Source organism: Xiphophorus hellerii, chromosome 20 (assembly GCF_003331165.1).
Source record: "Xiphophorus hellerii strain 12219 chromosome 20, Xiphophorus_hellerii-4.1, whole genome shotgun sequence".
Taxonomy (NCBI): domain Eukaryota; kingdom Metazoa; phylum Chordata; class Actinopteri; order Cyprinodontiformes; family Poeciliidae; genus Xiphophorus; species Xiphophorus hellerii.
The window spans coordinates 19,226,017-19,243,841 of NC_045691.1; the positions used below are offsets into that span (position 1 = coordinate 19,226,017).

The 17,825-nt window shown below is 38.4% G+C and overlaps 1 protein-coding gene across 1 annotated transcript; it reads right to left on the reverse strand.

Moving 5' to 3' along the window:
- Positions 1–3,737: 3,737 nt before the first annotated feature.
- On the reverse strand, positions 3,738–16,998 carry crbn (cereblon). Its single transcript, XM_032550356.1, has 11 exons — positions 16,866–16,998; positions 16,469–16,581; positions 15,326–15,528; positions 15,045–15,194; positions 13,021–13,177; positions 12,850–12,912; positions 12,664–12,748; positions 12,419–12,534; positions 11,355–11,419; positions 7,600–7,731; positions 3,738–5,909 (listed from the first exon to the last, which is right to left on the reverse strand). Exons 1-11 carry the CDS (start codon positions 16,933–16,935, stop codon positions 5,726–5,728), a joined length of 1,338 nt encoding a protein of 445 aa, XP_032406247.1. The 5' UTR covers positions 16,936–16,998; the 3' UTR covers positions 3,738–5,725.
- Between the last annotated feature and the right edge of the window lie 827 nt (positions 16,999–17,825).

Here is a 17,825-nt window from a genome sequence, read left to right on the forward strand (position 1 = left end):
AGTGACAAATATTGAAAAGATCAAGAGGGATGAACATTCCTGAAAGTCGCTGTGTTGTAGATTCAGTGAGCTGTTGTTTTTTTTTTTGCTTGGTTTTTTTTGGAGTAATGTCTTTCATCAAACTTTGGCAGCACAAAGCAGCACTGTGAAGTCTGTATGTCCAAAACTAGCTCAGTAGTGTGAAGTTTCCCTGTTTAACCTTTAGGAGGTTTTGGTTGTCAGTCAGTAGTACCTTCCACAGAATCAGACTATGTCCTGCTGTGGTCCTCTTTGCTGCAGGCACATTGTAATTGATAGTAATGAAGCCTAATAAGAACAAGCATCACTTAAGCGTGCAAACATGTCATGCTTACAAGGAGCAGCCCATGTGCCGTAACATGCCCAGCTGACATCCATGATTAATGGGTGCAGTGTGCATGGCTGCCACAGCTGTTCTCCACACTTGCTGTCTTGCTTAGTGTACATCACAGCCTGGATCTGCTTTGTTCTTACACTGCCTGGTCAAGATAAAAGCCACCACCAACCAAAAAAGGTCACACACGCTAATATTTTTGTTAGACTGGCACACATTCGCTTCTGCAACGTCTCAAGATTAATTTCCGTCCAGCGTTGTTGTGAAAGAACAACTTTTTGACAGTTTTATCCTGATGAATCTTGACATTGTTGGAATATGCCTGTGCCATCAAGGAAGAAAACATCCACTGATCTAATGACCTGGTAATCCAGTTTATTCAGCTGGCCACAATCTTTTGGCAGGCATCAAGATGAACAGAAATAAGTGTTTAAAATATAAAACTATCTGCATACTGAAGGCAAATAACGCCTGAGTTTCATTTTTGGAATTGATTTCCTGTCATAAATTAATTCCTCAATGATATCCTAACTATTTAATACATGTATGGTCGTATAACTGTACACATTTCTATCAGAAACCTGACAAAAAGACATCAATGTCATGATCAATACAGCTGGTCCTTTTAGGCCAAATTCTAGCTCAAGTAAAAAGCAATAATTTAGGAGGTGCTGTTCCTCCTGGACATGAAAAGAAGACTCAGCAGCTGCTGCAGACACAAAGCAAAAAAAAAAAAAATAACCAAGTTGTGTTGGTGAAATATCATATAATGCATCTCTCAAAGTGGTACAAGAAAGGTTTTTCTCCGAGGGTTGTCACATTAAAATCCTCAGAGAGGCTTCACATCTCTTCTCCCACACACAGAGACTCAATAGATGGCATCAAATGAGCCTGCGAAATAATTTGCGTCCACATCAGACATAAAATGCAAAAATCACATAATGTGTAGACATGATGGCTCAGGAGCATTGGCAACCTCTCTTTAGATTTGTTAAAATTAGAAAGGAGCTTCTAGCTTCTTCTTTAAAAGCACTACTCCACTAAGTAGTAGTGCTTAGTGCCACCTTTATAAACCCACAGAGATACAGAACCATCAGGTCTGTATCTCTGTGGTGTGAGCCTGAACATTCTGGACAGAAACATGAAAAGCAGCACAAGGTCTCCGCTTGGGTCCATTTTTAGCCACTGGTGCAATAAATGAGCTGGAAAAACAAGCTAAGGCTTCTCTGGCAACTGATCTCTTAGTAAAACCTCCTGCTTTTAGATTAACATAGGAATGAAAATTAGACCAATGACTGGACGCAAAGTCTGCAAAGTTACAGGATATAGCACCTTGCAAAAGTTTTGAAAATCCAAATTTTAAAGTGTTTTGTTGGGATTTTGCTTGATGGACAAACAGTGGTGCATAATTGTGAATTGGGAAGAAAATAGGATGACATAGTTTTCAAGTTTATGACTTTAAATAATCCGAATAATCCAGGTGTAGAAGCAACAGGTAACTTCAATCTTGAGAGGATTGTTTTCTTTTTTTTTTGAAGACTACTTTTAGCATCTTGTGGCCTGCTTTCAGCGTGAGCTTCATTTGAATGTCTCCCTCTTGTAAACTATTTTCTATAAAGTTAAATGACTAATTTTAGCCAGATTAAGAGGAAATGAATGTGTCTTCATTTATTCCCCACCAGAAATTATATATATATTAAATTGCAGTCCACAGAAACCTTTAAAAAGTGTTTTTCTTCCGTTTTAATTGTTTATATTACTTCTGATTTTATGTTTTTATATGTTTTACCCGGGTAAACATTCATGCTTTGCTGCTGGCACATCTGAATTCTACCACTGCAGGACAGTTAGGATTTTTTTCTATTCTAATCTATTAAATTAATAAAAGTAAATTTAATTTAGATAAAATGTGAAAAATCTGGACTTTTTTGAACCACTTTTAGGTATAAAAGTTAAGGTAATTCATATTTAAAACGTTTTTAAAACAGCAGCATCCTGTTTGTCTTATTAAGAGCTGCAGCTCATTATCTCATAATTAGAGCAGCAAAGGTATTTGTTGTACAAGTGTGAATTAAAGGTCGAATCAAGAGTTTTTAACATAAGTTAACCTGAAAAAAGTATATTGGTCAGTCGTTTCATTAAATTTTAAAGGAAAAGCTTTACAAATCAAGAATTTTCAGCTGTGAATGTTTTTGTCTTGCCCGTTTTCTTACAATGAAATAAAAACACTTTACTCAAGATCCTAAGTAAATTAGTCCTGCTATGTTTCTAAGTGCAGTACAAACTTTGGCTCAGTTTAGTTTGAATACTGAAAACAAGAGGAAAGAGAGCCAACTTTGACTAAAGCAAAATCAAACATCCAGCTGATCTAAAACTTACCAAAAAGTAAAAATGAAATGTCGAAACTTTTCAAAACCTCAGTATCCAGCAAATATCCTCACACAAGCCGTGGGCTTCTCGTTTTATTGTTCCCGTCAGATGAATGAGACAAAACATGCAAACTAATTTTGAATTGTTTGTAGCTGTATGATTATGACTAAACCAGTGCTGTAAATAATCATCTTCCTCAGCAAATGAGTAAAGGAAAAAAAAGAAGCTTTCATTGAAAAAATGTCAACCATAAACAAAGAAAACAAAAAAACATGTTTGTAGATGAACATTCTTAAGTTTTTATATGATCTCTCACTGTGCTCAACTGCTTTGTTTTAGTAGAGAAATGTTGGGTAAAATGTATTTTTAGTAATTATCAAATATTTGTTGTATCATGTAGCCTTGTAGTTACATTTAGATAATGTTTCTGTGTGTTAAATAACTTTGATTCTATCCTGAGATTTCCCTGAGAAATAGGGGTGACAGCTACTCTCAGCAGCTGTTGCCCTGCAGGACTTCCTACAAGACAGAGGTGTTAATTGCTCCCAGCAGAGTTTTACATGTCTGACAATAAACTCTGTGCTTCTTTGTGATACAAAGCCGTTGCTTTGAAGCTATGCAACGTGTCTTATTCAACGCCGTTCTTGGAGCAAAAGGGATCTAGAGTATAGATAACATGTGTCTAGAAGTGAATGTTATTTAGTGCTGCAACCATGTGATGAATGCTTTGACCCCACCCCATAGAGTTGCAGCACCCCTTGTGGCAGGGTTCCTAAAGAGCAATAAAAAGAGAGGAACAGACAGATGTGTTTCAGAGTGGTTGAAGATTTGTAACTGAAAGCACATCTCTGTCTGCTCTCCTCGCGAGAAACAAAGAATCTAACTCTCTTGTCTTTCCTGTATTTGTTTAAATTGTCTTTAATAGGTATTTAGACCTGACAAGAAATGATAAAATTCCAACATTTTTCAAAAACACAAAAAGACGATTGGGAAATAAAGGATAATCTACAAATCATTAGAATAACAGTCATTTAATACAACTAACGTGTTTATACAGAGAAAGACCCAGCAGTTTTCTGCAAAAACTGATGGAAAACAAACGTGAGAGAACCCAGAAACTATGAAACAATAAGCCGTGAATCTTATCGCCGGGTTGCTGTTTATGAGCTCGTGTTCAGGACCGGTTCACAGATTTTCCAAAGCAACAAAAGGAAAGTCGAGCTGTTAGAATAGGCACCGGATTTTTAACATGCCACACGGCATGAACAAAATTAATGAATAAGGGCGAACGCTCCATCTTAATTAGCTCTGACCTTTACAAACAGTCCGCCCTGAGGCACTGATCCATATCTGACGCTCACTTGTGCACCAGAGATAACGGCCGCCTCGTGAAGCATACCACCAGACGAGACAAACAGCCTCTGATGAATGCAAATCCAGCAGATTTGATCAAGTATATTACACATTATCGTCATCATCATCTCTGATATTACCCTTCGGTTTTTGTTTGGTTAAACAAGAAAACATGGCTGTGATAATTACCTGCACGGTTCCTCCCCACATCAGCAAGAATGTTAAATTAATCCTGGAAAAAAAACCCAGCAAAAAAAACCTCTTGCATACAAAAATACATCAGATCTAACATTTCAAAAATAGTCTGTTATCACAGATCTACATGAATGCATCTTAATAAATTAGAATATCTTTGAAAATGTAGTTTATTTCATATAATCGAATTCAGAAGGTGAAACTCCTTTTCATTACACTAATATTTAATTAATATTTAAAGTGTTCATTTCTTTTAATTTTGATGGTTGTGGCTTTCAGTTAAAAAAACCCCCAGAAAATTTAAATATTACATACAGTCAAGGAAAAAAAACTATTTATAAACAGATATGTTATGGTCACAATATAGATTTCCACAATCATAGAGAATTAAAAAACCAAAGTATCTGACCGATCATATCGCAATGTATCCGAGTCTCTTAATGGAAAGTTAGGTGGAAAGAAAATCTGTGAAAAAAGTGCACAAATCAACTGGGATAACTTCAGCGTTGAAAGGATTGTGAATAGTTTGGGGGAAATGGTGAAGAGGCATCTGGAACTCACTCTTTGTGCTGAACCATAGGCAACATCAGAAGTGTCTTATCTGCTCTAAAAAAAAAAAGATACGTGTAACCAAGTCATTACTCTTCCCCCAGTCCACCCGAGCCTCCTGAAGACCCAGCACCTCCGTATTATGGTGCACTAATTCAGTAATTCATACAAAAGGAGCCCTGACTTTTCAGTACAGTGACATTTCTGCATTAAAAATCCATTTCCACCTAACTTTCATTTTCTGAGGAACTGAATGTTGTAATAGCTGTAAACTAAATCCATCAACATTTACAGAAATAAACACTTGAAATATAACCCAGTGCATAATGAATAATAAGTGAATTACTGAAACAGCATCTCTGTTCAAATATATTCTAATTTACTGAGCCGAACCTCGCTGCTCTATGACGGATAAAATATCTCAGACAAACAGCTGAAATTACAACAAGTTCACTAAACAAAGTGGCTGCTATCGCGGTGCCAGATGCATGCAGATGAGACTCTGCACTGCAGGGAGAGAACAGTAGAGACCGTAAAGCATGAAGCGACCGTTTTGTGTTTATTTGTGTGTGTAGGTGTGTGAACCTTCAGCCATATTGATTCGTACAGAGAGAAAACAGCTTGATGTGCAGCTGCTGCATGCAGGGATGTTGAACAAGTTCCCAGTCTGTTCAGGCAGTCGGCCTTCGTCTCCTTCTCATTACTCCATCCATCCTTCCTGAAATCAACCCTGAAAAGTGCCGTTCAAAGACCCCCTCTTCTATTGCAATGGATTTTCTGCCACATGTTGCAGCTGTTACGATGCACTGATGACTATTAAGTTAGAAAGTATTTGCAGTTTGACACTGACAGGACAGCGGGGCGTAGGGAGGCGATTTTTGAAGATGAGGAACGGATGGTCTGAAGTCACAGGCAGAAGAGGCGAGAACCTTTGCCGCCGTCCTCGTCCTCCCCCTCCGGGATGCGGGGCAGCATGGCCGAGCGGGTCAAACCCCAAAAGCGAGGCGGAGACAAGTCCTTCTTGGTGGCCGTGAACTTCCAGCCCATGTGAGAGCCGCAGGTCCGGCACTGAGCGATGGTCCAGGCGTACCTGAGAGGAAAGAGAAATTAAACGATAAGTCATCATTTATGTGTAGTGTAATGTTCCTAGAAATCTTATTCACTTTAAAAATCCACCCTTTTCCAAAGTGGTCTCAGTTGTACATATTGTCATATATGTACAGCTGTAAATACAAAAACTCACAAGACAATTGGATGAGGAATAAAGTCTGAAAATATATGTCTGTTATCGTTTTTTCCATCTTTATCCAGTCCTGGAATCCAGCATGAAGTATCAGATTATCTTAGTGGTCAATAGGAAAACACACCTGAGAAGCTAAAAGTTGATAAAAAAAAAAAAAAGCTTTTAAAAGTATTCTGTATAAATAACGAGATCAGTCCAGTACTGAGGTCCTTACACTGGCTACTTATAGAGTTTATAATCTCCCTAACAAAGCATTTACTAGTAAAAGTCTGGACTACCTCTCTGATCTTCTTCAATGATATAATCCACTAAGACCTTTAAGATAATCTGAATAAAATCTACTAACCACTTTAAGAGTTAAAACCAAACACAAAGCAGAATCACTTTTCATGCACCAAACATTTGGAAGAAGCTTCCTGTACGCTGCATTAATGCTCCCAACAAGGCTAAAAATATTTTTATTTGATGTTGCATACGCTTCACCTAGTTTTTTTTTTTACTTTATCTTAAAATCTGTGTAATCTAAATGTTTCAATTTGTTTTATCTTAATGTATGTTGCTGTTAACTTCAACACATAAGCAGTTTTAGTTGCTTTTGCTCAAAAAGTGCTACATAAATAAGGTTACAATGCCTTAATAAGAACATAATTGCACAAGAAAGCTTTTCTTAACTCTAATCCCACTGACTGAATTTGCCTCAAGAGCCTCTGTCCAAACAGCTCTTTGTTTTTGGAAATCTTTACTGAATTTCTGTTCGGTCACGTACACCTTTCCTTTAGTGGTGTGTAGTTTTACACACCACTAAAGCAGAGGGAGTGTTATTTTGACCCCTCAAAGTCTCAGTCAGGATGTTTTGACTGAGACTGAGACAAAAGATATGTGCAGCTCTGCATGAATAAATCCCAGTCCAGAATCTAAATCATTGGATCTAATTCATTTAACTTTAAAAGTACACTCACCAGAGTTCATCTACAGTGAAAATGAATTATTCAATAATTCAAACACACTAGCAAAGGACAAAATCAAAGTCTCCATGTCTTGTAATTCCCAAACTCCCTACTGAGACCTGCACCAAAAAAATGCACCAAATTCTGAACAGACCAACACAGATTGAGTGAAATGCAGATCATCTAAAAGAAATGGTGAAGAAAAAAAGAGGAACAGTGACTCTGCACTGCTGCCTTTACACAGACAGGGCAGGGTTGTTATATTTTTAAAGTAAACCAATGCTTTTGGTCTCAAAAACATTTTGTTCCTCTGCAGCAGTAAATTTTATCCATTTAGAAATACAACTCCGTGAAGGTTTTACAGTTTGTGCAGCGTCTCGACCTTCCCTAGAGCTGAAGCTCCATCTTTGTGTTGGTAGCCATTGTGTTTGTCGCAGAAGATCCTGTTTAAATAAAAAGGTGAAGGCACTTCTGACCAGAGCAGATATGAAGCAGAGGGAAAACACAAACACTGGTGAATTCATGCTGACTTCTAAACACATTTAACAAAAGTTTAAGGTCAGAGGTCAACTGAACACAGTGAGAGTTACCCTGGAAACCAGCTGTGCAGTGTGGAGGGCCTGCCGACCAGGTTCAGGTTGTTGGCTTTGTAGACAGTCAGCGTTTCATGAACGTAACCGTGAGGGTTGACGTATGCCGCCATGGGGCCGTACAAAGACAAGCTGGTGGAGGAGAAACAGGCAACAAGTCATTAGCTGAGAAACTCACTGAAGACTTAACAAATAATTACATTTAAATATAAGCGATAATTCTGCTGTGTCTGAGTACAGCAGTTTGTTCAACAACCTCAGATTGCATGGTTATGTACGGTTAACAATCACAAACAACTGTTTTCAGTCACATTTTGTAAACTAGTGGATTCAAACTTAAACTGGACTTTCCTTTTTGAGTCCAAACCTGATCTTAGCCACCAAGTTCACAGAGCTCAGGAAGAGTAGTGATAGTAGCGAAGTAAAGGTGAAGAAAATGGGGGTTAATACCAACAGGCTAATAAAAATCACATTATCATGTTTTCACAAATTTTAAATCAAACCTTAAAATCAACTTTTTACTTAAGTAAATCTAAAATTCTGCCTCAGCCTAAGCTGCTTTGGTAATTTACCAAAATAAATGTGAAACATGTTAAAAAGATTTAAATAGAGGCTCTATTAAGCTTTTTCCTCTCTCACATGTTACTGTTTTTCTAAATTCAAAACATTTACTGCTTTTGCACAACGTGAGTTTGATATTTAGTATCACTGATTTGGCCAAAAGGATGCAGGAACCTGAAACAGAGTTAAAATAAAATGCATTTTGAATTTACGCAGCACTAAATTTGCTCTGTGATGGCATAGTTACTTTAAAAAAGTAACTTTAATCAGATTACTGATTACTCCTTGAAAAAGTAACTTAGTTAGATTACTGACTACTTGATTTGGAAAGTAACTAAGTTACATTAAAAGTAACTTTTTTAGTTAACTTCAGCAGCTGCTAACAACGCTCCGCCTCCTGTGAAAATTACATTGATCTTTGTCAATACTTAATGGCAAGTTATTTTATAATTGATTATAATAATCAACAATGTGCCTCCACTTATAAGGTTGAACTGAAGAGGAGATTTTTTAATAGTTACAGTACAAAAAAAACGTTAGTAATTTGTGTGTGTTTCTGTGTGGTCCACTATTGTCTGGAAAACTCTAAGAAGGATTTTAAAGGCCCCATCATTCCCCCAACCTCCAGGTTGTGCGTTACGGCCCTGCGTTTGCTGTCAGCGCACAGCGCTCCTCCTGCGGCTCCACAACTCGGCTGTCCCGCTGCACAGATTTGTGACACTTCTCTTAATATTAATGATTATAATGGCGTTTAGTTGCACAACTTTACGGACTCGTTCATTCGTGGCTGTTTTCACGTTTATTGCGCTGATCATATTAGTCTCGATGTTTGCAGGTTTCTGGAGCGCAACGCGAAGCTCGACGTCATTCAGGCAATATATTAACTTAACATTAACAAAGACACAGCGGGACGGATCATCCGGGAAATGATGGACAGGGAGAGCCTGACTAAAACTACCTTAATGACGGACAAATTCTGGGATTTATTAAGAGTCGCTTATTTCCAAGCCCAAAGCCGCTTATAATAATCAGACTTGGCGACAGAAACTCAAAAAATTTCCTGTTTTTCCACCAACAAAATGCGCATCTCCCTCTTCCCTCCATTGTTTACATTTATGTAGCTGCTGATACTGTCGCATAGAAACGGCGGTCACTCGACAAGACGGATAGCGGAAATAAAATTAAATTACAAAAGAAGATAGTAACGCACAGTAACGCAACGTGATTTCGATAAGTAACTGTAGTCTGACTACTGGATTTGAAATAGCAACGCGTTAGATTACTCCTTACTGAAAAAAGTGGTCCGACGTCAGTAACGCGTTACTGACATCACTGCCTGTTACATAATCACATGTACATATTTTGCTAACAAAATCCTAACTATAAAATTTGTTGTGTTTATTCAAAAATAATACAATAAAACTAGAAACATGTTTCAATGCTGTAAATATATAATTTCAGATACTTTGATGCGACTCTTTGGATCAAATATGAGACGTTCAAGCTTTTTCCTTTTTTTTTTCAAAAACATCACTGCTGTCAAGATTTTCCCAGATGAAATTATGTCATATGTAATTATGTTTTTCTTAGATCCCTAATTGAAAATGCACTAGCAAGACAGTTATTATTTCTGAATGCATCACAGATCTCGCAGCACACATAATCGCTGGTTAACTCTGATGATCTTGGTGACTAAACCACACTTTTGTCTGGAAAAATATCCATCGCGGCTCTGGACAATTTCCCAGCGTCTTTGTGTGTTTCTGCTGAACAAAGAGGTGACCCAAAACACATCACAGGCGGCTGGAAAATGACATTAGATAACAGAGACTGTCGGTGTGGAGGTGCCATGTTTACTCATGACGTAACTCTGAATCTATACAACTTCCAGGCAAACGAACCTCAACCACAATGCGTTTGTAATGGCAGTGATTACAGAGGGAAAAGGTTTGCTTTATTCTGCTTTTTTATAAAATAAAACAGCCAACTTTTGTGTGGATAGATGTACAAATTGCACATTTTAAGAGCCTTGTAAGATTATTCAGACCTCAAACTTTTGCACATTTTGTAAAACAACAAACCATAAAACAATTTTTAAGCCATATATTGATTACAGCTTCATAATATAAGTCTCGAAAACCAGTAAATTGTAATTTTGTAAAGAACGCTTAATGCGGGAACCGGAAGATATTTTAAACATCCAAAAATAAAACACAGAAATCAATAAAAAGGAAATAAAAGCCACACATAGTCAAAACCATAAGTAAAATAAAATATGATGTCTCTGTAAACAAAAATGTGAAATCACAATGGAAATGATTGAGCTCATTTTCATTTATCGTGCAACTAATTGATTAATTGCTTTTTGTGATGAGCTTAGAGTCAAATGTTTTTCAGCCTACAACAGATTTTCTCCAATGAACAACAGTGATTTGGCTCCATTCACCTTCACATCAACCACAAGCAGCTTACCACAGCATTATGCCGTCTCCACCATGTTTTACTGTGGGAATGGTGTGTCCAGCTGAGTCCAGGATGACGTGTATTACTAGTTTCCAGCACACGTGGCATTCCTTGTAGTCACTCCAACATTAACACCAGCTTTGTGAAGTGAAAGTCCAGTAGATGTCATGTTGACAGATTTTCCACCTGAGTTGTGGATCTCTGCAGCTCTTCCAGAGTTACTGTTAGCTGCTTTTCATATCAAAAGCCTCCTCGTCTGGCCGGTCAGATTAACCGGATGAACATTTTTTTGGTAAATTTGCCTTTGTTCTGGACTTTTTTGTGTCTTTTGGATTCAGCAGACATATGAGGTTTTCAAAGTGAAACTTCTTCACAACTTCAGGGAAACTTCTGATTTCAAAGGCATTATTGTGACATTTAGAAATAGAAATCATTTTCAAACTGACCTAAAACAAGAAAAGTTTGGTCTGATTTAACTTCAGACAATAAGAAAAAAAGGCGCATGTGTCTTTTTATTCAGTGTATGTAAACCTCTGGTTTCAACTGTATATATTTCATTCAAAGCACTACAACAGTTTCATTTAGTGTCTTATTTTAATCTCTTGACTCCTTTATGGACCTGGGGTTGCATTTCGGCCCTTATTTTTTTATGTATTTCTCAATCAGAAATCCATTAAAATTACAATTTTGATATTTAAATTGAAAGAAGTCACAGCAAAATAAGTTCTCACCTGAAGATCTCATTCTTTGTCGTAATTTCTGTGTCTTGACACTGCTTACAGCACAGCGACGTACACTGAAGAGAAGACATAACACCAAATTAACACTCAATATGAGTCAAACGTTACCTCTGATAAATACCGATCGATGACTCTGATGAACAAAGCTGTAAAATTCATCTTAAACCTCCAGGCTTCAACAAGAGAAACTCAGGTGAAAGCAAGTTTTTTAAAAATAAACCTGAACACATCCACCTTACAAGTAAACAGAGCTGCCCTCTATTTAAAATATGTTGGAAGAGTTACTTTAGCTTTTTTACTGCAAATTATTTGTCTATTATCAACTTGGTATAAAAGACAACAAAAATTGTGTCCTTGTACAACAGCTTAATGCTAATAATGCAAACAATTTGTTTCAAAAAAAGGATATGACCCTATTGGTGTTTTATCAAGTCAATCACAAACCTTTTCTATGACAGCTAAATATGAGGGTCATAATAACCTGAGCTACCATTAGTGGTCTCTATGTGTACTTAGAATCATCACTTGATCAGGACAGGAATGTGTAAATGTGGAGGCGACTGAGTTGATGAGAAGTAACTTTCCCTCAAACTATGGCTACAAAATGTTCTGCACAGAGCTGATAAATTACTGAAATGAATCATGCAGAACATTTGACAGTTTGTATCGACATGGAAGAACTTATAGACATTCCTGTCCTAACTCGCCCTGACACATACACAGGGTTTAAACATACAGAATAACCAGGATGACAAAGACCAGATGTAATGTGTAACATAATCACGTGAAGAAAGGCTGGAGTGACGCATTCAGAAAAAAGCTTCAATATTGTGTTCACCTTTCACCCCAAACACAATAAGCATCCCTCTGCCATATTTTCCAGCTGTTAAAATCAAATCAACCAACATTTACTTTTGTTTCATAGTAAATCAACTCTGGAATGAATCTTTGCAGCAACAAATTGTCTGCCGGCTGAGCCCAGCCCTGGAACTGGATCCCATCACAACATGAGGAAAATGATGTTGCAGCACAGGGACACTGTGACCTTTGCTTACCCGGTCCATGATGTCCAGCTCGCAGCGGAGTCTCTGGATGGCGCTGCCGATCTTGAGCAGCTGGAGCCGCAGAGCGTCATCTATGGGGAGACAGGCAGCCACCCTGTAGGAGAAGTCTGACACAAGCCAGACAGAAGCAGAGGAGATGGATGAAATAAACAGGAGAGAGCAAAGCGAGCACAAACAAGAGCCAGACACGCACGGACGTGCATGATCGATGAGCAGTAAACCGGAGAGTGGCTGACCTACGGCGTTTGTTGGGAGTGAGTCATCCTTCAGGTTCTCGTCCCATTCGTGGAGCTGCTTCTTCACTCTGTTCATGAGTGACTCCTGCGAGGTTGAGCCACGGGAACAAAGGTGTACATTCAGTTCTGTGAGATGTTCCTTAGAGAATAATGGGCCGTGTTGTATAAGTGGATTGCAGCACTCACAGAGTCGTAGAGAGAGTAGACCCAGGGAGGCCATGGAGTCAGGATGGCACAGTGAAACTTCCTCTGTAAACAGAAACGAATCCACCAGATCTTCAGTTTTTAATTTAACTCTCCTGGTTCTGGTATGAAGTGAGGCATACACATTTGTCTGTTCACGGAGAAGCGTCTGACCTGCTGGCTCAACCAGCGCTGGGCCTGTTTGCAGCTCTGAGCTCTGAGTTTGGAGGAGGGGGACATGTGGAGCCTTGAAGGTGGCGTCAACTGCACAGCAGAGAGCGGGTCTGGAAGGATCCGTTCGGGCAGGATCTGCACTTTGGCCTGTCTGATTCTGAGAGACACAGAAGGAAGGTGATGAATCGCAGCACAAACATGTGATGTCTGGAGTAAATGTTAGGAAGTGTATGACAGGAAGTATGTAAAAAGTGAGAGCTGCTGCAACAAGAAAGCCAGCAAAGAGCAATAAAACTTACGTAACTGGTACAAAATAAATTTAATACAGATTAAACAAATGTTTCTTCTCAGGAGGAGAACTTAAAGCACAAGATAAAAAGGTTAATTTAAGTGAGCAATAGTTTAAGTGCTCTAATGTCTGGAGATATCGCTATAATAGGAGCTCATAACAAGATTATGGCCAACAATTCGTGTGTATTATATAATCGTAAGTAAAAAGATGGAGATGTGTCTTAATAAGAACTTGCTTATATTGAAAGAAAATCTCAATGATTTCCTGGGCAGAGGAGGATGGTAGTTAAAATGATGTATTTCACGGGTCCAGCAGTGACGCAAGAAGCCTCAATTCAGAAACACTTCCTTGGTTCATAAACAAACAACCCCTCATTACAAACTGGGACAACAGAAAATACGTTAATTACATAAAAAGTACAATATATTCATATTTTATCAACCAACTACGTGTTTATTTACCCAAGTTAAAAGGATTAAAGATAAAGCCTTGAAAAAGGAAAATATGTTATTTCAGACAAGATTAACGCCAACATATTGTATCTTCTTCAAGATCTCCATTGTGTTGTTCAAAGCAAACTAATAAATTACTGAAGAAAACACGAAACTTTTTCACCACATTTTGTCCAACTACAATCAACAGGAACACCAAATAATTTGGTTAAAGCTTGACCAAATTGATCAAGTCACATGAAAAGAGAGTAAATAAGCTAAAGTTAGCCTTAACTTTCAGGAAGCTGCTCTGCATTAAATAAAATTTAAAAAATCAGCAGTAGAAGAAAGACACGAGTTTATTGAAGACTGCATGGTGTGTGTGTGTGTGTGTCAAAAAATGAGGTTCCAAAGAAAATTTTCTCAAGTCCAAGTAAGGATTTAAGCCTCTTAATTACAGTCCAAGTCAAATTTGTGGAAGAACAAAAGAGACAGTGCTTTTATTTTGATAAGCCATAAGTGTCTTTGTCACACAGTTAGCTGAACAGCAAGCTAATGAGATGCTGGAAGCCATTTAAGTTTATGTTGTCCAGAAATTCCCCCAAGTTATTAAAATACTGTGTTCAGATGGAGAGATATCTGTGTGCTCAAAGAAGCCTTTAACAACCCACAACCCATGAACAATAAGGGAAGTAAATTATCTGTCTCTTTTTATTGCAAAACATGCATATATTTATTAAAGTGTGTGCAAGTCTGTTTTTTTAGCAGTAAAACATTACTGCACTCTTTGCACTCCTACAGAATTTCCTCATGTTGGATTTAATATAGGGGTTAGACTGCCCTCTAGCTGTGAACTTCTAGAGTCAATTAAATCAAGATTCAGAAAAGTTAAAACCTATATTCTTTTCTTACTGAGGTAATAGTTTTAAGGTGCTTAATATTAAGTTTTCATGCTGGGTTTAGTGTTTCAGTGTCGGCTCAGGGACTTCTTGGCATGTGGATTAACAAGAAATTGAACTGTCTCCCTTCTATCTAGTCTCAGTAATCTGATAACTCCTGTATGAACATTTACAACCTGTCCATGAAGGTTTTATCTTTTATCTTGTAACGAGGTTGTTATGTATTGCAAATTTTTTGCTCAGGTCCCTCTTGAAAATGAGATCTAGATCTGAGCGGGGTTTACCTGATTAAATAAAGGAATATATGAATACACAAAGTATATTCTGTTGTCTCTACTGAGCTGAGAAGCGAAAAGAAGTATTCAGTTTGCTTTCTCACTTCATGGGACCAAATACACTTACCCGTCTGCTTGAGTTCTGATCTCATGGACCTTAAATCTCTGCCTGCCAACAGCCTTCACTTTCACAGTTTCGATGCCGTACTCCTGCTCCTCTCGGTATGCATATATTTCAGCCGTTGTTCCAAACTCAGCCTCCGGCTCGCCTGCATCACTGCAAACACATGCAGAAGCTCTGAAGTACTGGTGACCCGGAACAACTTAAAAGATTACAACAACATCTAGCTCCTCTGACTGAGAAGATAAAACATGGGTGATGGGAATTTTTATATTTTTGTGTTGTACCTGTGTGCGAGCACGGCGAAGGTTCGGTCTTTCTGGATGACGCTGCGCATCATGCTGACCTCCTGTGGCCTAAAGAGCTGCAGGGGCAGCGTCTGACCTGGTACCAGCATCACGGCTGTGTGAGGCAGCACAGGGATGGTCTGGCAGCTGTCGTCATCATGCACCGTGCGGCCGTGAAACTCCTCCATGTCTGAACCCAGGTACTGTAATCAAAACAACAAAGGTATTGTTACAAAACAAGACAACAGACAAATATACTGTAGGTGGAAAAGCAGAAACTAGCCTGTAGCAGATTAATATTTAGAAAGTTAGAAAGGCTTTTCTCATCATCAAGATTTGTATTCGTAGGACAGAAGATTTAGAAAATGCATTGCCTTTCAAAAGGTATGTTTACACCTTGAACATTTTTATGCCGTCATGTCACAAGGAAACTGCAAAGAAACTCCAGAAGGCACAAAGGTGATTAGATAATAGAGTTCAAATGTGCTTAATTTATTCTCAGTCCAAATCCAGCTGTTCAGTGAAGGTCTCAGAGGATTGTGAGAGAATATCAGTGAATATGTCACCGCATGAGACGTAGTGGTGGCAACATCAAGTTTTGGGGATGATTTTCTTCAGCAAAAAGTTTTGTAAAATGGTTAGAGCAATGGATGGAGCTAAACATCAGACAATCCTGAAATAAAACCAGTTAGAGGTTGTAAAAAAAAATTAACTCTGAGGTGCAGGTTCACACTCCAGAAGGCTGAGTTGGTATGATCATTTTTTGCAACGCAATAGTGGCATAAATAGGAAAAGAGTGGAAGAAAGGAATTAGTGAAATGTTGATTGTAGAACGAAAGAAAGAAAGAAAGAAAGAAAGAAAGAAAGAAAGAAAGAAAGAAAGAAAGAAAGAAAGAAAGAAAGAAAGAAAGAAAGTAAGTCCATCCTGGACAAATAAAGTGATTCCTTAAACGTAAAACTTTCCACAGATTTTCAGCTATCTTAAGCTTATTGATAGTGAGCAGTGTTGTTATTTTGGATATTTAAAATCTCAATACAGGGAAACATTAATGCTGCTTTCTTACTACTGATATAAATACAGCGATTGTAGAAAAGAACAGCGATTTGTTCACATTTTAGAAAAGGTTATAACTGATTGCTCACAGCATGAGATGTGGGAAGACTGGGGTCAAAGGTGATGGTGCTGGGTTTTTCCGCCTCGTCACTGTCTCGGTCCTCAGTCTCCATGTCATCTTCCTCCTCTTCTTCCTCGTTGTCTGTCGCGGCACAAGTTAGTGAAGACGCAGAGAGACGGGTTAGTGCTCCTTCTGCATCCCAACACAACCACAGCCGCTAAAAAACACTCTGCTGGAGCCAAACGGGCTGCTTTACAAATGTCAACAAAGACAGAAAGCGAAAGCTTCGGGATCAAAGATGGACCAGAGCGGCTTTGAAACCCGAGGAGTGGCCTTTGATGCGGCTGTCTGCGCGGCTGTCAGGAGGAGGACACGGACTGTCCCCTGCTGACACCGTGAGACATGTCTCTGCTGCCGTCTGTTACCTGGTAGCAGCTGCAGGTGGTTCCCCATGTTGTTGTTAACGTTGTCTCCTCCGCCACCCTCGTCAGCCATATCTCTCTGTTTACAATGCCAGTTCTTCTTCTATGGCGTCTTCTCTGTGGTGGGCCCAGGTGAAGGCAAGAGCGCCACCTGGTGACCGTGCGGTTTGAGAAAAATGAACAATTTTCTGCCAAAATCTCTTGATTTTTTTATTTTTTTAATTAATCTGTGAAATTTTCTAGAAATATTTTTTGAGCTTTGGGCTCCAAAAGTAAAAAAAAAAATTCTGAAAAAAAATAAAATCTCAGAAATTTTAAAGAAAAACAAGGAAATTTCTGGGTTTAAAAAGTTTCAAATTAGCTGCAGACTTCAGAAAACACTTTTGACCCACACCTGCAGATAATGTGGCGCCCCAAAACTGACTGGAAAATTCACACTGGACCTCAAGCATTATGGACTCTTCCTTTGTAAAATGAAATACAAACTTTACTTTGAAAACAGGACTCTGGACAGTCGACTTTTTCCTCAGCTCAGTGTATTTTTAACCCTATGGAGGATCTCTCAAAGTACATTGACTTAAATCAACTCCATATAAAACAGGCTCCAATTGAATGGATTTTGCTCAGACAGTCAAGGTCACAGTCAGTCATTGCTGAACCTTTACACTCAAGTTTATCGTTTTTATTGAAGGGAGGAGTCAATGCCTCTTATGAATTCCTAGTCATATCAAATGATTGTCCTGACCCAACAGAACATTTTTAGAGGCTCAGGAAACCTTGCAAGAGTGGTTGGTCTGCTACATTTTGACTTCCATACATCATTTTTACAATAAAGTTGCAATATCTCACTTTGTAATAAATGTTTTAACTTTCTAATCTAATTTAGATATACCTACACTATTTTTCACACATCTCCAGTTTCCTCAAGCTTTTACAGCCCCTCCAGAGGGCTAACGTAAGCGC